This window comes from Bufo bufo, chromosome 7 (assembly GCF_905171765.1).
Source record: "Bufo bufo chromosome 7, aBufBuf1.1, whole genome shotgun sequence".
NCBI classification, from domain to species: Eukaryota; Metazoa; Chordata; class Amphibia; order Anura; family Bufonidae; genus Bufo; species Bufo bufo.
Genome location: NC_053395.1, coordinates 13797540 through 13819411, shown reverse-complemented (window position 1 = coordinate 13819411; position 21872 = coordinate 13797540). Strand labels below are relative to the sequence as shown.

Sequence of the window (21872 nt, the reverse complement as noted above, 5' to 3'; positions counted from 1 at the left end):
AACACCTAATCAAGAGGCATCACTAACCAAACACTGCCATGAAGACCAAGGAACTCTCCAAACAAGTAAGGGACAATGTTGTTGAGAAGTACAAGTCAGGGTTAGGTTATAAAAAAATATCCAAATCTTTGGATGATCCCCAGGAGCGCCATCAAATCTATCATAACCAAATGGAAACAACATGGCACCAAAACTCACGGACCGGGCGAGGAGGGTACTAATCAGAGAGACAGCACAGAGACCTAAGGTAACCCTGGAGGAGCTGCAGAGTTCCACAGCAGAGACTGGAGGATCTGTACATAGGACGACAATAAGCCGTACGCGCCATAGAGTTGGGCTTTATGGCAGAGCGGCCAGAAGAAGCCATTACTGTCAGCTAAAAACAAAAAGGCACGTTGTGAGTTTGCGAAAAGGCAAGTGGGAGACTCCCAAAATGTATGGAGGAAGATGCTCTGGTCTGAGGAGGCTAAAATAGAACTTTTCGGCCATCAAAGAAAGAGCTGTGTCTGGCGCAAACCCAACACATCACATCACCCAAAGAACACCATCCCCGCAGTGAGACCTGGTGGTGGCAGCATCATGCTGGGGGGATGGGACTGGGAAACTGGTCAGAGCTGAGGGGATACAGGGATATTATTAAGCAGAACCTGTCCCACTCTGTGCGTGATCTGAGGCCAGGACGGAGGTTCACCTTCCAGCCGGACAATGACCCCAAACACACGGCTAAAGCAACACTTGGGTGGTTTAAGGAAAAACATGTAAATGTGTTGGAATGGCCGAGTCACAGCCCAGATCTCAATCCAATAGAACATCTGTGGTCAGACGTAAAGATTGCTGTTCACAAGCGCAAACATCCGACCTGAAGGAGCTGGAGCAGTTCTGCAAGGAGGAATGGGCAACAATCCCAGTGGTCAGATGTGGCGACTGCTCATAGAGACTTATCCAAAGCGACTCGGAGCTGTGATTGCTGCAAAAGGGGCTCTACAAAGTATTGACTTTAGGGGGTGAATAGTTCTGCACATTGACCTTTTCTGTTATTTTGTCCTATTTGTTGTTTGCTTCACAATAAATAAAAAAAACATCTTCAAAGTTGTCGGCATGTGCTGTAAATTACATGATGCGAATACTTTTGCAAGACATTGTAGTTATTTTTTAATTTTTTATTAAGCATCAATAGATTTTATTGTCTAAAGAGAATGTATAATAGATCTTGGGAACTTTTTCTATAAGACATCTTATATGTTTTCTGATGTCTCACCTTTGATATATTTTACATAAAGAGCATAAAGTTATTAATAATGTGTGTAATTGTTGATTCTCACCGATCACCCTGATTTCTCCCGTCCTCTTCTCCAGGGGCCCCGTCACACTGGGGTGTCTCACCCGACAGATAAACTCTGAGCCGTGATCTGTTGCCGCTGACACAGAGAGGATCAGGCATGCTGTGTAGGTGAAGGTCTTATCTTCTTGTTGTTTGACCTCCATTACTGGGATCTTGTATTTGTCACTGGCAGATAAAACATAGATTTCCTGACCGGCTGCATCTCTTCTTAACCACTCCACGTCCAGGGCATCAGGAAAATACCCAGAGACGCGGCAAAGCAGTTTTGCCTCTTTACCATCGGTGAATGTAGGTTTCTCAATCTCTCCCATCACCGGACGCCATGCTAAGTCTGTAACACAATGAGAAGAAGTGATCACATAAAGGAACGTACACATCTATACAGCGGAGTCCCCTATGGTCAGTGACACGGGTACACTAGTGCTGGTAATGATTTCACACTTTTGCTCCTTTCTCCATTATCAGTGAACTACTTACACGGGCAGAGGGCTAGTTTGGAGAGACAGCGCTGATACACTGTGACGAGCCTTCACCATTGTCAGTTTGAGATGATCAGAACAGGTCTTCAGCCTTTTGATATATGGATAGGAATTAAAACAAGATTTCCAATATTGTCTAACATTAAGACCAGGAGTCTCGAACTTGGCCGGACACAGAAAAAATTGACAGTTAACGAGCCGCGTGCATATCAAATATATCACAAAACACGTGTCACACTCACCGCCCCGAGCTTCACCTCAGCCAACCATACCTGGGAATGTGCAGGCCCCCTTAGTGCTTAGAGAGGTATCACTACTTTCTTGTTGTATTCAAATCTCCACATGAATGGTCAACTCCTTAAAGAGGTTGTCTCACTTTATTAAGTGGCATTTATCATGTAGAGAAAGTTAATACAAGCCACTTACTAATGTATTGTCATTCTCCATATCGCTTCCGTTGCTGTCTGGATTCATTTTTCCATCACATCATACACTACTTGTTTCCATGGTTACAGTCCACCCTGCAATCCATCAGTGGTGGTCGTGCTTGCACACTATAGGAAAAAGCACCAGCCTATGTGTGTTCCCACGGTCCCGGCCACCAGAGAGGCTGATGCTTTTTCCCTATAGTGTGCAAGCACGACCACCACTGATGGATTACATGGTCTGTAACCATGGAAACAAGCAGTGTATAATGTGATGGAAAAATGAATCCAGCCAGCAACGGAAGCAATATGGAGAATCACAATACATTAGTAAGTGCCTTGTATTAACTTTCTTTACATGATAAATGCCACTTACTGAAATGAGACAACTCCTTTAAAGAGGTTGTGTCACTTCAGCAAGAGGCATTTATCATGTAGAGAAAGTGAATACAAGGCACTTACTAATGTATTGTAAGTCTCCATATTGCTTCCTTTGCTGGCTGGATTCATTTTTCCATCACATTATACACTACTGGTTTCCATGGTGTGGGGATTCGCTCTGCTAGGCAGATTAGCGGACGCAGTACAGAGGCAAAAACAAAGTCTTTGACTTAAACAGTGCAGTGATTATTCACACAAACAAAAATGACAGTTCGTCGTCTTGGTGTTCATTCACACCATGGCAAGTCCACAGAACAAAAAGCATTCACCTTGTCACCGGTTTTGGCAGTAGCCGTCCCCAACAGGCTTTAGGGCCTGCTTCCCAGCAATACGGCTCTCAGCCCTTTAGTACGGCACACAATATGCAGATCCAAAACCACAGCGTCTCCACAGCTTCACTGTGAAATAGAGGATAATCCACACCCACCTGAGACTGCTGGCTGGGTTTTATATCCCTAACCAAAACCCGGCCTGGAACCTGGGGAACAGCCACCCACCCTGCACTTTTGCTGCTCCCAGTAACAGTCGGCCCGAATCGGCTTTACAGCCACACTAAATAACCAATAGTTTCAGTCAGCACTAGCTGCCGCTGGCACTTAAAATTACCAGCTCTTACCTCACCGATGCCAGGAACTTCGGTGACACATATCTTCCGTCAATGACGGCCCCTTGTGCTTTCCTACAATGGTTACAGACCACCCTGCAATCCATCACTAGTGGCCGTGCTTGCACAATATAGGAAAAAGCACCAGCCTATGTGTGCTCCCACGGTCCCGGCCACCAGAGAGGCTGATGCTTTTTCCTATAGTGTGAAAGCACAACCACCACTGATGGTTTGCAGGGTGGTCGTAAACATGGAAACGAGCCATGTATAATGTGATGGAAAAATCAATCCAGCCAGGAAAGGAGGCAATATGGAATATCACAATACATTAGTAAGTGCCTTGTATTAACTTTCTCTACATAATAAATGCTACTGCTGAAGTGACACAACTCCTTTAATAATGTATTTTTGCTACTGATGGGGTATAAGTAACTCCATTTTGTCCTTTCAGCAACGTGTATTACGATTACATTTGGCCAGTGCACTTCCAAAATCTCCCTTCCCCCCTTTGGAATGTGAGAAACTTCCTGTGCGGTTTCAAGATACCCATACATTCCTTAGTTTGTAGTTTGAACAGTCTTACCTTATAGGGTCATCTTGGCTCAAATGCATACTGGCCTATGGGTCTATACCTGATTGGTCAAATGCTGCTACTATGAGTCATCTATTATGTTAATGCAGAGCTCATGTTAATGCAGAGCTCATGTTAATGCAGAGCTGATTCTTGCAAACATACAGGATCACCCAGAACTTAACAACATTAACCCTGCATTATGGTCTTCAATCTATGACACAGGATTCATAGATTGCATACTTTACAAAGCTACTGTGAAACCAGGTGTCATCTCAGTGTTCCAGAAACAATACCCATTGTCAAAAGAGAAACTTGATGGACTTAGGCCAATGATAGAAGAATTCCTACAAAAGGGAATCCTGGAAGAGGTGATTTCACCCTACAGCACGCCCGTGAATCCAGTGACAAAGGCGGATGGTACTACCCGCTTTGTACAGGATTTAAGGGCTATCAACAACATCATTGTGCCTATAGCCCCTGTTGTACCTGATGTCACTTAATTATTATCTGCCATTCCAGCAGATGCTGTTTGGTTCAGTGTGATAGATTTGAAGAATGCATTCTTTTCTATCCCAGTTGATAAGATAACCAGACTACTTTTTGCTTTTTCCTTTGACAGACGTCAACTGACCTGGTGCAGAAATGCCCCAGGGATATGCTGATTCACCTGTAGTGTACAGCATAGTCCTCCAAGCCACGTTAAAACCATGGTACCCCCCCCCCCCCCCAAGGTTCTGTGCTGCTGCAATATGTTGATGATTTGTTACTGTGTAGCATGTCAGCGGAGGCCAGCATTCAGGATGGTTTATCACTGTTAACATGATGTGGTCACAAAGTTACATTTAAGAAAATGCAATGGTGTAAAATGCAGGTTGAATACTTGGGCTTTGTCCTCACAAAAGGTGAAAGGAGAATCAGCGCAGAAAGAGTCCAGTCTATTGCGGGTTTGGTCGCCCCGCACACCAAGAAAGAAATGTTATCTTTCCTTGGTATGATAAACTACTGTAGACAATGGATTCCTGATTGCTCCTATTATGACAATGTTTCGAGGCAAGCCACTCTGGAAGAAAATCCAGATTTGATTAAATGGTCTTCTGAAAATGTACAATGCATTTGATTATCTGAAATGTTCACTCATGTCGAGTCCAGGGCTGGGCCTCTCTGACTATAATATGCCCTTCCACATGTTTGCACGCCAAAATTGTAAAACCATGGCGGGTGTACTGACACAAGAAAACTGAGGCAAGTTGCGTCCTTGTGTATTTTTCTCAAAGGTAATGCCCACCTCTGTCCAGGGGATGCCGGCATGTCTGCGTTCTCTTGCAGCCTGTGCTATGATGGTAGAGTTGGCAACTTCTTTCACAATGTGACATTACACCATTTTGCACACCACTCATGATGTTGTAGGCCTACTCAAGGGCATCCACAGTCAACACAGCAGGCAGCTGAGCTCATTGCACTCACTAGTGCATTTATTCTGCATACTGACAGACCGGTCACCATCTATATTGAGAGTAGGTACACACATGGAGCAGTGTGGGACCATGGTATGATCTGGCAGAGGAGAGGATTCACGGCAGCAGATGGTAAGGATCATGTCTCACAGGGCAATGCGCTGGCAGATAAGGTGGCCAAATGCAACCTCACAGGTTTGTGTAACCATTGGGAGATGCCATGTCTGGCACCTCCAACTCCTGAGATGTTGCAAATGCTTACTGATCTTCAGTGGTATGCCACTGAACAGGAACAGTAAGACTGGTATTATCCAGTATTGCAGAAAAATCCTAAGATAGGATTAGTCTGCGAAGAGGGGAATACATGCATTTCCCAACACAGTGCTTCCATCTTAATAGCACATTTCCACGGAGTAGGACATAAACAGCATTGAGATACTCATGGGGAGGTCTTTCCCCACCCCCTGGGCCCAATGATAGTGTAGGAAGGAGACCTTGATTTAATGAGGGAAGACTATGTCACCAAATTGATACAGCTACTTAACAAAACTGAAAAAAGAAAAAGAAAAGTTGCTTGTAAGTCTCCCTCTCTTCCACAGGAACCCACCCACCCATACAGGGTGGGGGATGAGGTGGTGGTCGAAACACTGAAGAAAGGAAGAGCTCAAGGTGATTTCGTATATATGGCCCACCTACTACCGTGGTTGTAGTAACCAGAACAGCTGTGCTGACTGAACAATCTCCAATTTGGATCCACGCCACCCGAGTGAAGCTTGTGAGAGAAAGAGAGGAGGCAGGAACGGAGGCAGACAGCCTTGGCCTTGAAGAAGGACAGGAGGTACTAACAGGGGCAGACAGCCCTGACCTCCAACGAGGCCCAGAGGTACTAACGGGGGCAGACAGCCTTGACCTCGAAGAAGATACAGAAGGGGTACTAACGGAGGCAGACAGCCTTGACCCCCAACGAGATGACGCAGTCGGGAAATTCCTCGAGATGGCTGAGATGCAGTGCCTTGATAATTGCAATTTTGTGTCTCATACTTACTGTCCCACGGCTGTGGAACAGACAGACATACCTGAAAACACAATGCAGAGGGGAAGACAATCTGTGGAAGACAAAGGAGAACTTATGGCTGTACCTGGCCAAAACTCTGAACTTAACTGACTTTTGTCTCCGAACCACTTTATCTGCATCTAACATTTTGGAGACATGTCTGGTAGCAGTCCCCACCCCAGTAGATGTATGGACGGGGCTCCTACGTTCCCAATGGAATGACACAGATTTTGAGGATCATGATGTTAAATATGGATATATAAATCCTTATCATGCTTGTTATGACTATCCTACATATGAGACTCTGCAAAGTAATATGATAGAAATAATTACAGGTCTTGTTACAGCCACAGAAATATGTTACAAGTTCTCCTGCGATGAGACACTATTGCCTCCCTGCATACAAGCAAAAATGCAGAACAAGACTAAGCCAAATATTTGTGATAGAGATTTAGGTAGTTGTAAAAAGATTGTATCAGGAAAAAAATATGCAATGTAATATTACAAAAACAGTACCATCCCTAGACAAACATGTACCTCTACCAGCAGGATGGGTATTGGCCTGTGGAAATACTAGTTACACATACATACCGGCCAATATTACAGAGGGACCCTGTACAATAGCTAGGTTGACATTAGCAATGATACCCAGCAATGCAGATACGACACACGAGAGACACTTCCCTACAGTTACCAGAAAATTGTGATTATAATGTGAATCTCCTCTCTAGATCAGAATATATGAGTTTAGGGGTATCTTTGATAGGAGTACCAGGGTTGGCCATATATAACCACAGGACAATATCAAAACTTGCCTGTTTTATGGTAAAACAGATAAATGTCACTAGTGCAGTTCTGCAAGATATGCTGCTGGATATACAATCGTATGAAAAGGCTATCTTGCAGAATAGGGCAACTATTGACTATTTATTGCTCCAACAAGGTATAGGATGCTCAGCGTTCGCAGGGATGTGTTGTTTCAATTTATCAGATCACTCCCGTGGAATAAAAGATAAAATAGGCCAATTAGAAAGATGATAACACATATAAAACAAGATGTTGACCAAGGTTGGGGGGACTGGCTTTTTGGCTGGATACCTGACTTTGGTCAAATAAGATATGTTTTAGGAGTGGCACTCGCCGTGGTCGCTGCAATAGTGTGTCTCTGCTGTTGTCTACAGTGTGTGCCCTCCCTTCTGGCCGTATGTAACAATGTGGCCGAAAGAGGGGTACACTCAACATTCCTCTATACTCCGGTAGAGGTAGAAGAGGTAAACACAACCCCAACAAAGCCTGAGGATTATACTCCTGAAGGGTATATGGAATACCTAAAGGCTTACAAGCAAACAAAGGAAGAGCAGAGAAAGAACCATATAGTATAAGGTATATATATATATATATATATATATATATAAAGTTCTAAAGAGGGGATTGATGGGGTATAAGTAACTCCATTTTGTCCTTTCAGCAACGTGTATTATGATTACATTTGGCCAGTGCACTTCCAAAATCTCCCTTCCCCTCCTTTGGAATGTGAGAAACTTCCTGTGCGGTTTCAAGATACCCATACATTCCTTAGTTTGTAGTTTGAACAGTCTTACCTTATAGGGTCATCTTGGCTCAAATGCATACTGGCCTATGGGTCTATACCTGATTGGTCAAATGCTGTTACTATGAGTCAGCTATTATGTTAATGCAGAGCTCATGTGTGTTCATACTATAGGTTGAAACTAATGCTAACATATGATTGGATGTCAAGGAAGCTCAACCCCCTCTATTATAACTGTTTGCCAGCTGTGAATAAACCAGAATGGATTAGAACTAGACACGTGTTCAGTGTTCTCTTATTCATTCTCCTGGTACCGGATAAGACTTAATTCAAGCTGATCACCGAAATCTTGAGTCAGGGACACATTAGGCAAAGAGTCCATTTTGCCTTACAGCTACTATCTGTACATTGCCTGTTCTGCACAAAGTATTAATAGGCCATATCCACAGAGACCACTAAATGGGGCCGGTGTCACCCAGTTTATATAGAGGGTAAAAAACATTTTAGTTTCTCTAGTCTAATCAGTCAGTGCAGGTCAGGTCAGTATGGCCTATCAACCTGTGCAGCCATGACACCTGTAACATGTGTGGAAAATGCATTTTGTGTAACAACTTCCAGACCATCGCACGCCAAGAACTGTCCTGATCTGGTTGCATTTGAATTCTTCAGTTAAGAACTGTTCTGCCGCACTACTGCTTCATCGTTGCTTCTTGCACTAATACACTGCAAAGAACCGGGGCCCTGACTTGAACCTTGAAACCTTCAACACCAAGGGAACCTCAACTGTCATTGAGAAGGAGAACCCCAGAACCACTTTAGCAATTTCATTGTCCTACTGCAGACAGGACAAAGTGGGGGGGGGGGGGGGGGGGTGCTTCCTACAGCAACTTGTCTTACAGCCAGAAGCGTGAGGAGGAAGGAAGGTGAAATCACTGCTCTCCCAGACAACAGGGAAGAGTGTAACCTAGTATGAATGAAGATGCTGCTTACCTGTTATTGACACCTCCTTTTGCTCAGACTCAGCTTTGTGGCTCCATATGGCTCGTACTCTATATCCTTGATCCTTGAAGACATGACCGGGAATCCTACATTCACTTCTCACATTGAATGTAAAGTCCTCATTCTTTGTAAACTTCTCTTCAGTTGTATCTATATTCTGGAAATCATGTCCCAGGCCGTGGCTCCATTGTATCTTGATATCTTTAGGATAAAATTTCTGCAGAGAGACAGAACACAGGACGTCTCCATTGTCACCCAGAGACATCTGCACGGGGTCTGACGATTCTGGCTTTTCTGCAAGTAAAAAGACATCGATATTAATGAATTGTGAGAGCGAAGTTATGAAAATTTTTATTCCGCTGCTTCGCCGAATTTCACAAAGAAATTTGATTTGTGACGAATTACTTTGTAACGAAGCATATTTCTTTGTATGTAGCAGGTGCAATGATGGGGAACTGTGATCGCGCCACCACCTGTCATTGAACGCCTCAGATGCCACGTTTATAGCTGATCGCGGCATCTGAGGCTACCATTTAGGCCTTTCAGGGGTTAATCAGGGTAAAAATAAAAAATATTCACCTAATCCATTTGCTCGTATAGAGGCCGTCATGGCCATCTTAATTGAAGACATTGTACGAAATCTTGTGCACCGGTGTGGTAACATCTCACGAGATTTCGTGTGATATCTTCTATCAAGATGGCGCACCAATGGAAGAGGCGAGTATGTATTTTTTAGTTTTTTTTTTTTTTTTTTTTTTTTTTTTTTTTTTTTTTTTTTTTTTTTTTTGATGGGAAATTATTTTTATTTTTATTTTAGCACAAACATAACAAAATGCAAAAAAAAATGAAGTAATCTGAAGACTTTCAAAATGCATTGTAACTATGTAACATTCTGCAACTTTCCACTATACTTTCACTTTGTGTTTCAAATTCTCAACATTTTCAAGATCTTTGGTTGCTGTTTGCATTTCAATGGGTTTGGCTAATATTTTTTTTTTTTTTCAAATTTAAATTTTATTGAGATTTTTCCGGTACAACCAAAATAGAGACAAATGCACATTCAAAAAATGTTATCAATTTAAACATAATGTCCACAGAATTGTGTTGGGTATACACCCGTTATCACATAGCTTAGCTCATGGAAGAATATGAGTGAGACATATCTAAATGGACATGTAAGATTTCAGTAACATATAGACAGACAAGACATTAGACAAGGGATTAGGGGGGAGGAAAGGAGGGGAAAGGGTATAATTTCTGCTAAAGCGGTTAAACTTGCGCATCACGAAATGTGTCTGAGGAACGAAAGACTTCCCAGGGGCCCCAAGTCTGTACATAGCGTGTGGTGTCTGAGGGCGTAATACAAATGAGATCTTCCAACCTCTGATACAAGGCAATTTCGTCAAACCACTCCTCAGGCGAGGGGGGAGAAGAAGATTTCCAATGTCTGGGAATCACTGCCTTTGCTGCCGTATTTTTTAGTTTTTACCACCATTTCAGGAAAAATGTATTCGTTACCACGAAAATTGAGTAAATACGTCTTCACGGCAAACAACATTTTTCCTGAAATTCAAATGGAAGTCAATTTGTTTGATTTAGATTTGCTCAACACTATTAATGATAAACTCTGATAATCGTGATCATGAAGACCCTCAGAGGTATCTTAAAGCTAAATAAACCCTATGCCCCAGCCATATCTTACCTTTAACTATATTCCATCATTGTCCCATATCCTACCACCGAGCTGTATCTTGCCCCCAACTATATCCTGTCACTGTGCCATATTCTACCACCAGAGAAGAACCTAGTGGTGGGGTGGACACTCCAGGCCCACTGAGAAAGGGGTGCCAGGAAGGACACAGAAAACAGCTGTGAATATAGCACCATTGGCATTACTCATCGCCTTGTGATTCTCTTCTCCCTCTGCCCGCACTAAGAATAGAGAGTGAGTAGTGAAGGAGAATGATATCCATCTCCCGCTCCTCTGGTCTATGAGTATCCCAGAGGCAGCTCATCTGTGAGGACCATTACTCCAGAGAGCCTGTAGGGTCCTACGCCACAGAAGATATGTAAAGTCAGCAGAGTGATCCACCATCAGAGCTATCAAGACTCTGCTACAAAAGTGGTGGGAAACATGTTAACACAGAAAATTACAAAAATTGGTGCACTACATTGGTAAATGCAATTGACAATATATGGCCAAACCCTCACTCTGATATTAAAAATGAGACTTTCGCCAATATATTCTTATATCAAGAACATACCAGAGCCCGTGTCAGACCTCATGCCCCTGCAATTGCCCATACGGCCCCTGCAATTGCCCATACGGCAGAGGTAGGTTAGCGTTAGGTCCCGTGCCACTATGAGAGACCTTGACGAGGTGCGCGGGCTCTAGTATGTTCTTGATATAAGAATATATTGGCGAAAGTCTCATTTTTAATATCAGAGTGATATTTTCAGTTTTATATAATTATTTTCATACACACATTTGGCTATCCTGTTTTGGATGTCCTTGTGGTACATGTGATTCGTTGCAGGCATCCTCCATTGTATGCATTTTTGCTGGGGATTGCTGTTAGCAGCGGATCACATGGGCAGGATTTGCTCCCCCGGGTAGAAATGCGCAACAGCATTTGGGGTTTTGAGCATTTTTCGGCCTTTTGTGGCCACTCTGTTCTGTTAGTTTGTTTAAACATGTTAAGACACCATCACGAGAGCTCAGGACAGGTATAGCTAGAAGCCTGCAGCATTCAGTGGACATCTACAGTCATAGGTGCCAGAGTAAAGCCGTAGGGAGAAGAACCCAGAGAGATAGAAAAAGCGTCAGCTAGTGTCATCTTTTTGCCACATTGCCAGTCACCATACCCCATGATCTCAGAGGAAAGAGAGTGGACTTTGTTCACAGGACTTTCATTACCTCATGATACACCTGCTTTTGGCTTTTGACTGTCAATAGTGTCGCACTGCAACATGCGACATGCTGCGACTGAGATGCGACAAGCACACAAAAATCCAACTTGGACGGAATTTTTGCGACTGTCCTGTCGCAGCATGATGCAGTGCAACACCATTGACAGTCATTATGAAAAACGTTGCGTGACTTTTCACAACACATGTCGCCGTGTAGCCCTGGCCTTGAGGCTGAAGTTTACTCTGTAGATCTGCCTTTTTCTATTATACAGTAATTAATGCAGCACTACAAATCACAAGAAGAAGACACTGAATTCTCTTACTGAATTTGAAGCTGAACTTCTGACTTTTCTCCTGACTTCTCCCGTTACACTGGAAGGTGCAGGAGAACGCCATCTCTTTGTGCTTCGATACAACTGGTGTAAAGCTCAGAGAAGAGACCACGTTGTGGAGTTTATCTTCATATGATCGGTCTGTCTCCACAGTATAATCACTTCTGGTCACGAGGGCAGCTTCTTCATCATTTTCCTGCTTAATATCTGGGATTATGATCTTCCCTCCATCATTCTCTGTGATCCTCCAGGTCACCTGCACGTCTTCTGGACAGTTGGACGCCATACAGTAAATGGTGACTTTGTTGTCCGCAGTCTCTACCCTGTGAATGTGACTGACCTGAAACCGCTGCGAATCTACAGAAATGAAAGAGGAATTCAGTTCATCCATATCGGTAGTGGGATATCAGCAGAGAAGAACAATTTGGACATTTCCCTTTATATACTTTTCCGTGAATGTCCAATAATCCAAACCCACATCAAGGGAATTTCACTGCACAATAAATGTAATTTCCTGACAGAACACAAAAAGTGATGAAAGCAAAACCTTGTACTAAAATCTCCACATAAATAAACGGACAATGTTCTGCCAGTGGTTTGCATACCTCCCAACTTTTTGGACAATTAAAGAGAGACACTTATGGTTCATTGTGTGAAAGATCCATACATAGATCTATCCATTTCAATAGTTTTATTTTACGAAAAATAATCTGAATATAGAAATTTCTAAAATCCCAACTGCATCAAATAATGGAAAAATGTACAAAAAACTTTCTGTGTCAATTTTGTGAATGTAATAATGCAAATCTATACCTCAGATCAAAAAGAGGGACATTTAAGGAGCAAAGAGGGACAAAGGGACTTAGGTCAAAAAGAGGGACACTTGGGAGGTCTGGGTTTGTGACACATATAAGATAGATAGATATGCTTGCTTTAATTTCCTGAAAAGGTTCTCAAAGTCTTCTATAAATGTTGTACTATACAAGCCTCTCACCTCTCTTCATGAAATACCAGAGTGCTGGAAGTGCAGTCACCAGTAATCCTACCAAGACACCGATGAGGCCAAAATGACACGATCTCTTACAATCACCTGCAAATACAAAGGGAATGAAAAGTAAATGCATCTCTGCTGCAAAAATCATAAACCCTTCATGAGTCGGAGCAGCTGGATGTGAGCTCAGGACAGTGGTGTACATGAAAGGCAGGAAGACTGGACCAAAGCGAAAATCAAACTGAGCCCTGTATTTTAATACTGAGTTTTGCCACCCAGAACAGAAGGGAATGGCGACTGGTTCCCTTTCTAAGCTCTTTTCAGTTACCAAGTGTATGTTTCCTAACCATGCAGTTCCACTGGAGAAGGGAGTAATGCAGAGGTTCTCATTGCATAAAGTAACAGCCAAGTGGCCCCATAGCATGGCCTTCCTGTATGGTATGTATGCCCTGGGCTCAGGAAATAGAATGTTTATGAGTGTTATGGGGTTCCTTTAGATTTCTCTCTCTTGGATTCCTTGGTCTTTTAGCTTTGCATTTCATTATCCAGTGTATATTGTTTCTCCTGCACACTGGACCTCTCCCAATGTTCATTCTGCTACCCAAAGTGGGCTCACTAACTCACACCCCTGAGGCCCCTTTGCTCAGTGGAGCTGGACCGCTCTCATCTGCTGTATAACTGTGCTATGCCTGTCATGTCTTCACGTCTTTATATCTTGTAGACACAGTTCTCTAAATATTGGCCAGTATGTGGTTCATATGTCTGCTAAAAATGGCAAAATGTTCTTAGATGATTCCATTGTACAATATCCAAAAATACCAAGCTTTGACCTGCACATTGTCAATTTTCAAGTGCCTATGACCTATGTCCATCATCGAGGTCACTTCTGTCATATGGTGACCGCTGTAGAATCGTCTAAATTATATGTGGAAACAATATATATATGTAACACATAGAAACCAGACATTATAGTGACTTACGCTCCACTTTAACTTCCTCTGTCATCTTTATTGGACTGTTTAATGTCTCGTGTTCGACCTCACAGGAGATCTGAGATGGTCGTTTGTCCCCTTGTAGCGGAATCCAGTGATAAATCTCCTTACTGAAATATCCACTGCTACTTTGTCGATAAGAATTGATTCTCTTCCCGTCCAACAACCAGTGCATTGTCACTTCTTCCGGCGAGTAGTTTGTGGCTTCACACATATAAATCTGATCATTGCCATCAGGAGTCCTGGAAGCCGTGATACTGACAATGGGGGCAGCTGTGGAGATACATTTTATTGGTTACTGTATAAGAAGTCATTTTACCTATAATTATGTATGGAATTTTAGATGAGCTCCATAAGCCTCCAGCTTAAACCACACAAGTGACCAGAATGAAGCTTTAATTTATTCTGGACATGTTACAAGAAGATCCAGATCATCAGCAAAGACCATCATGTGTGGAAGATTCGAAGTGAAAAGAGAAAAGGAAGACTAGCAAAAAGATGAATGGAGGCAATCGTGCAGAAATAACGAATGCATTTTAGAGAAGCCTGAAGTCCCAAACCGAATACTGGATATTCTAAAGAAGGTGGTGATGTTCCGGAGGTGAAAAGCTACTGAAGGCACCAAATTAGGGTAAATGATATCAACTAGAATGGCCCATTGAGTCTAGTTGTTAATAACCTGAGTAGTAGCTGTAACTTCTACACTTCTCTGAACCACTGAGTGGTTTGTGAATTTTCAGGGTTTCCTCAGGTCATTATTGCATAGTTAATATTATTGGGTGTAAAACTGTATTCCAAAGCCAAATGTTGTCGGAAAGAAACCATCAGGTAATAAATACAAACTTGTAGGAAGCGTGGCCTGGTCGGGTATGTGAGCGGACGCAGCGCTGAGAGGCTCCCTTCCTGCTTTCCTACAGCATCCTAAATCTGCAGCGTCACTGCTTATCTGTACGGACCCCGGGTGACTTTCCCATACTGTGCGGCTCCCTCCGACGCCTAAATGACACACACAGGGAGGAAGAAGAGAGAGCAAAGAGAGGTCGGGCCTCCAGCAACTCCGAAGCAAGATAGCCAATCTGGATAGATATGCACGTTCTTCTTCTGTGCCCCCTCTGACCCCAACAGTCCACACTACTATACATCCCTTAGGGGAACCCATACCAGCCCCTACTGGACATTCTGGACAGGCCAATATGGCCTCCAAAATGGTGGCACCACAAGTAACAGGGGGGCAAGATATGCAGGAAGGCGCCCCACCATCTGAGACAACAGTTACACCCATGGAGTTGGAGAACTCTTTTACTCCTTGAGATAAACCCACTATAAAGGATATCTTTATTGCGGTACAATACTACATATTCTTAATACAAATATGGGCAGTTTACAGGAAAATGTCTCTCTCTTCAGGGAAGACCTCAGGCAGGTGAATGAGAGGATCAAAGAGGTGGAAGACAGAGTGAGCACTTGTGAGGATCAGCTACCCCCAGTGAAGAGAGATCTCGGCAGAATTATTCATAATGTATCTTTACTGATGTTCAAAACTGACGACCTAGAGAATAGGTGGCGCAGAAATAATCTCAGGGTGATTGGGGTCCCTGAAAAGGCTGAGGGACCTGATCCAGTGGTGGTTTTTGAAGATTAGCTGACCCTTAAATTTGGCAAGGACTCTCTATCACTAGTGTTAGAGCATGCTCGGCCGAACACCAGTTCAGCTCGAGCATCTCGATGCTTGGCACATGGCGGTATTCGGCCGAATACCGCATGTGCTCGAGCGCAATGCTCGAGTCTCCTCCCCGCACGTTTGTTGGCTGCTACGCAGCCAATAAACGTGCAGGTAAGTGCTGCCATCACTGTAATGCCGTAGCCATGTTGGTTACTGGCATTACAGTGATTGGCTGGCCAGAAAGCGTCATCGGGTGCCATATAGCACCCGATGACACGTGTTCGGCTCAGTGTTAGTCAGGGAGAGCTGTGCTGAAGAAGGAAAAGATAGTGTAGGGAGTGAAAATAATTTTTTTAAGTTGAAAAACTTGTCAGAGACCCAAAAGTCCTTTTAAGGACTATAGTTGTGTGTGGCAGCAGCAATATATATTTTTAGCGCAACCTGCGCTAAACTGCTAAAACTTTACAGACCCAAAAGTCCTTTTAAGAACTATTATGTGTGGCAGCAATATCTATTTTTAGTGCATCCTGCTCTAAATAGCGACATCATCTGCGCTTCATCTCCTGTGTAACATGTGCGCAGCCTAAAATATCTGTGACATCTAGTGTACCTTTTCCATAGACGGTATCCGCTGTGGACAGTGACATTAGCTGCGCTACATCTCCTGTGTAACATGTGCACATCCAAAAAATATCAGTGAAATCCAGCGTACTTTTTCTGTAGCCGTTGTCCGCTGCGGACAGTGACATTACCTGGGGTACGTCTCCTGTGTAACGTTTCCACATCCCAAATGCTTGTGACATTCCCTGTAATTTTTTATTAGCCGTTGGTGACATTAGCGACATTATCTACGGTATTTCTCCTGTGTAACCTTTCCACATCCCAAATACCTGTGACATTCCCAGTAATTTTTTATTAGCCGCTGCCGACATCAGCGACATTATCTGCGGTATATCTCCCGTGTAAGTGTGCGCATCCCAAATACCTTTTTTTATTTTTTTGAGCATACACTTACAAATCCTATGCTACTGTACGTGTGACATACTTTAAAGCATACAGAACATTTAATATTAAGATATCGAGCAGTAAGGGTCGTGATGCTGATGGTGCACGCAGAGGCCGTGGCCCTGGGCACGTTGAAACTGTGCCTACTGCCAGAGCACAAGAAAAACAATCATAGACAATACCTAGCTTCATGTCCCAGTTTGCAGGGAGGCGCAGGACAACACTCTCAAAGTCAGATCAGTGCAACCAGGTGGTCGGTTGGATTGCAGCAGATAATGCTTCCAGTCGGATAAGCACCACCCTGTCTTCCACCAAGTCCAGTCTCAGTAGCCAAGAGTTTGGTCAACACAATCCTCACCCTGATCCTCCTTCCTCCCACCATGGAGAGTCTTGCCAAACAAGTGATCCCACACTCAGATATTCCGAGGAGCTCTTTTCAGCGTCATTCCTTTATTTGGGCCTCTCAACAAGCCCGCTTGAATAGGGACATGAGATCTTGTGCCCTGATTCCCAAACTCTTGAGCATCCACAGTCACAAGAAGATGACGGTGGGTTACGGCAATTAATGTTTCACGAGGTGGATGATGATGATGAGACACAGTTGCTAATAACTCAATAGTGGGTGGAAACCAACGAATGCTCTCTTAGCTTAAGGACCCAGGACGAGAATGCTCGTTCTAAACGGCCGGTACTTTGCGCCCCAGGATGAGCATTGTCATCCTGCGATCCTTCCTCCCCCCCCATGTGCGGTGCCGTGATCAGCAGCGGTGATAACGCAGATGCCGGTGGATTAACCCCTGATATGTCGCGGTCAGCGCTGACCGCGGCATATGAGAGGTTTGCGCTCTTTCTACTTAGCCATCGGGTCCCCCGCTACGGTGGCGGGGACTGAATGGTTTCCATGGCAGCCCCGATGCCACCCCTCAGGTGAACACCGTAAAAGTTATAAAATAAAAATAGTGTCAAAAAAGCTATTTTTTGTCACTTTACATCAGAAAAAGTGTACTAGCAAGCGATTAAAAAGTCATATGCACCCTGAAATAGTGCCAATCAAACCGTCATCTCATCCCGCACAAATGATACCCTACATAAGACAATCGTCCAAAAACTGAAAAAACTATAGCTCTTAGACTATAGAGACACTAAAAACATGATTTTTTTGGTTTCAAAAATGATATCATTGTGTAAAACTTAAATAAATAATAAAAAGTATACATATTAGGTATCGCCACGTCGACAAGGACCTGCTCTATAAAAATATCACATGAGCTAGCAGCTCAGGTGAACACCGTAAAAAACAAACAAAAAAAAGAACGGTGTCAAAAAAGCAATTTTTTTGTGACCTTACATCAAAAAAAGTGTAATACCAAGCGATCAAAAAGTCTTATGCACCCCAAAATCATACCAATCAAACCGTCATCTCATCCCACAAAAAATGAGACCCTACCTAGGACAATCGCCCAAAAAAATAAAATAAATATGGCTCTCAGAATATGGAGAAACTAAAACATGATTTTTTTTTGTTTCAAAAACTTAAATAAACAAAAAAGTATACATATTAGGTATTGACGTAACAACCTGCTCTATAAAAATACCACAACACCATAAAAAAAATGGTGTAAAAAAAGCCTTTTTTTTGTCACCATACATCACAAAAAGTGTAATACCAAGCGATCAAAAAGTCATATGCACCCTAAAATAGTACCAATCAAACCGTCATCTAATACCGAAAAAAATGAGCCCCTACATAAGACAGTCGCCGAAAAAAAAACAAAAAAAAATATGGCTTTCATAATATAGACACTAAAAAAAAAATCTTTTTTTTTAAAATGCCTTATTATGTAAAAATGAAACAAACAACCAAAAAAGTACTCATATTTGGAATTGTCACGTCCGTAACAACCTGCTCTATAAAAATACCACATGATCTAACCTGTCAGATGAACATTGTAAATAACAAAAAATAAAAACAGTGCCAAAACAGCTATTTTTTTGTTACCTTGCCTCACAAAAAGTGTAATATAGAGCATCCAAAAATCATATGTACCCTAAAATAGTACCAACAAAACTGCGACCTTATCCTGTAGTTTCCAAAATGGGGTATTTTTTTGGAGTTTCTACTCTAGGGGTGCATCAGGGGGGCTTTAAATGTGATATGGCAACTTAAAATTATCCTAGTGAAATCTGCCTTCCAAAAACCATATGGTGTTCCTTTCCTTCTGCGCCCTGCCGTGTGCCCGTACAGCAGTTTACGACCACATATGGGGAGTTTCTGTAAACTACAGAATCAGGGTAATAAATACTGAGTTTTGTTTGGCTATTAACCCTTGCTTTGTTACTGGAAAAAATGGATTAAAATGAAAAATCTGCCAAAAAAGTGAAATTCTGAAATTTCATCTACATATTCCTTTAATTCTGGTGGAACACCTAAAGGGTTAAGAAAGTTTGTAAAATCAGTTTTGAATACCTTGAGGGGTGTAGTTTCTAAATGGGGCCATTTATGGGTGGTTTCTATTATGTAAGCCTCACAAAGTGACTTCAGACCTGAACTGGTCCTTAAAAAGTGGGTTTTGGAAATTTTCTGAAACATTTTAAGATTTGCTTCTAAACTTCTAAGCCTTCTAACGCCCCACCATCACTATCTGTTTTAAAAGCAGAGAAATAGACATTTTATAAATTTACCACTGTCATGAAGTACAATATGTGATGAGAAAACAATCTCAGAATGTCTTGGATAAGTAAAAGCGTTTTAAAGTTATCACCACATAAAGTGACGCATGTCAGATTTGCAAAAAATGGCCTGGTTTCTAAGGTGAAAAATGTTAAGGTCCTTAAGGGGTTAAAGCTTCAGCGAACACTGGATGAATATGTCTCTTACAAGTTCCTGGTGGATCCTGCCTGGGTCGAGGGTCGTGCCTGATAAGTGCAATATATTGCTTTTGTTTTTCCCTTTTTTCTCTTGTCTTATCCCTGTCATTTATCTTTGCAATATAATATTTATTGTACCAATGCTTATTACCGGTTCACCAGTTCATATGTTTGCCTTAGTCCATTCAGGCCATAGCTTTATAGTGCAAGATCTGCGTAACTATTGAACGCTGCAGACTCTAATGTATAGGAGGCAGGTTAGAGAAGCAACTTTGTTTATTGCTTATTCAAAATGTTTTTGATAGCTTTTTTACTATGCCGATGCCCGGCTACAGGAAGGTTTTTTGCCCCATTTGTATTTTTTACGTTACATTTTGTATGGAACGCATTTTTGAAAAATGAATCTATGTTCACGATGTTTATGGTGGGTTGGGGATTGGGTGGGACCAGTGGTGAGATGGGTACATTAATAATTTTGTTTCGGGGGGAGGGCGGTCGGCGCACCAGAGTTCCAGAGATATTTCTCCTGACATGACTTACTACCATGCAAACTATGGCTGATAAACTTAAAATAGTAGGATGGAATGTTAGGGGATTGAGAGAGGCAGCAAAACGTGCTGCAGTATTTTGGGCGCTGCAGCATTATCAGCCTGCTGTGATCTGTCTGTCGGAGACACACCTGATTCCCACCTCTACTCACTTGTTGCACAAAACATAGGTGGGCTACTCTTATCACTCCACACTCTCCACGCATTCCAGGGGGGGTAAGTGTTCTTGTGCACAGATCTCTACCATTTATATGTCACTCGTCTCGTATATATATACTATGGGTAGGTATGTGTGCATGCATTGTACCTGTTACCACTCTTCCTTTGTCCTAGTTGCTGTATATATCCCTCCCCCTATACTGGCGAAGTGTTGAAGGAGATAATGGCCTATGTTGAGGAGCTCACTCCATGTCCCATTTTAACAGTAGGTGACTTTAATACTTGTCCATCTGCAAAGTTGGACAGGATGGGAGGGTCGGGTGTGGATAGAGACACTAATTTTGCCAATGTACTACGGGAGTTAGGTCTACATGATATCTGGCGAGTGAGGAATACGAATATACGCCGGTTCTCCTGTTTTTCTAGTTCTCACCATTCACTCTCTAGGACTGATCTGGCTATAGGATCCCCAGATATGCTGTCTTTGGTGGTGGATGCTGCCTACCTGCCAAGAGATCTATCTGAACATTACCCTATACAGGTAGTCCTCCAGTTGGGAGTAAAGAGACCTTTTGGGGTGGGTACATGGAGGCTTAACCCTTTCTGTCTGCAGCTGGTGGATGGGGGGGAGGGTATCACGGAGGAGATCCGGGAATTCTTTGGTAACAATACAGGGTCGGCACCTATGGGAGTAGTGTGGGATGCATGCAAGGCATTTATCCGTGGATTATATATCCATTGGATTAGTTGTCATAAAACAAGGTCCAGGGAAACATAAAAACAGCTCCAGGACCTTGTCATGGAAACAGAAAACAGATCTGTTGAACATCCCTCACGTTGGTGACGGCGCAGACAGACTTAAAGGAACATCTACTTCTTTCCGCTGATAGACGCTTATTCCTTAAGCAAAAATATTTTGAGGCTGGGGAGAGTTCTGGCAGATTGCTGGCCAGGGTCATTCGGGCACAGGATGGTCCATCGAACATTTTGTCCATCCAAGGACCTGATAGATCTTTGGTCACGACAGATTTGGATATTCTGGTGGTATTCCATGCCTACTACAAAAATTTATATCAAAGTCAGCAGTGGGCTCCCAAAATATTGTAGACTACCTTGCTGGGATCACTACCTACGCAGCCTACTTAGATCAACCTATTTCATTGACCGAACTAGAGGTGGCGCTTAAATCATTCCCGAATGAAAAAGCTCCCGGGATGGATGGTTTACTGGTGGAGTTCTTTAAAAAATATAGCACTCTATTATTACCACAGTTGCTATCTGTATTTGATGACTCACTTCAAAAAGGAGAACTACCTGCGTCCATGAAAGAGGCAATAATAGTTGTATTGCCAAAGCCTGGGAAGGACCTGACTCTCCTCGAGTCGTATAGACCAATCTCCTTACTAACTTCTGATGTTAAGATACTGGCGAAGGTCCTAGCGAATAGGTTACAAGCAGTTACCTTATCTCGACCATTATACAT

The 21872-nt window shown here is 42.8% G+C and overlaps 1 protein-coding gene across 2 annotated transcripts in view; it reads right to left on the bottom strand.

Moving 5' to 3' along the window:
* Positions 1-21872, bottom strand: part of LOC121008481 — a 74415-nt gene that overhangs the window by 16069 nt on the left and 36474 nt on the right. Inside the window, exons 4-8 of one of the 2 annotated variants that reach the window (XM_040441069.1) lie at positions 14135-14419; positions 13158-13253; positions 12155-12520; positions 8913-9215; positions 1323-1673 (exon numbers count right to left, since the gene is read on the bottom strand). In XM_040441069.1, the coding sequence (XP_040297003.1) occupies positions 1323-1673; positions 8913-9215; positions 12155-12520; positions 13158-13253; positions 14135-14419 (1401 nt within the window). The remainder of the gene's footprint in view (positions 1-1322; positions 1674-8912; positions 9216-12154; positions 12521-13157; positions 13254-14134; positions 14420-21872) is intronic. The other variant, XM_040441070.1, reaches the window with a different exon arrangement.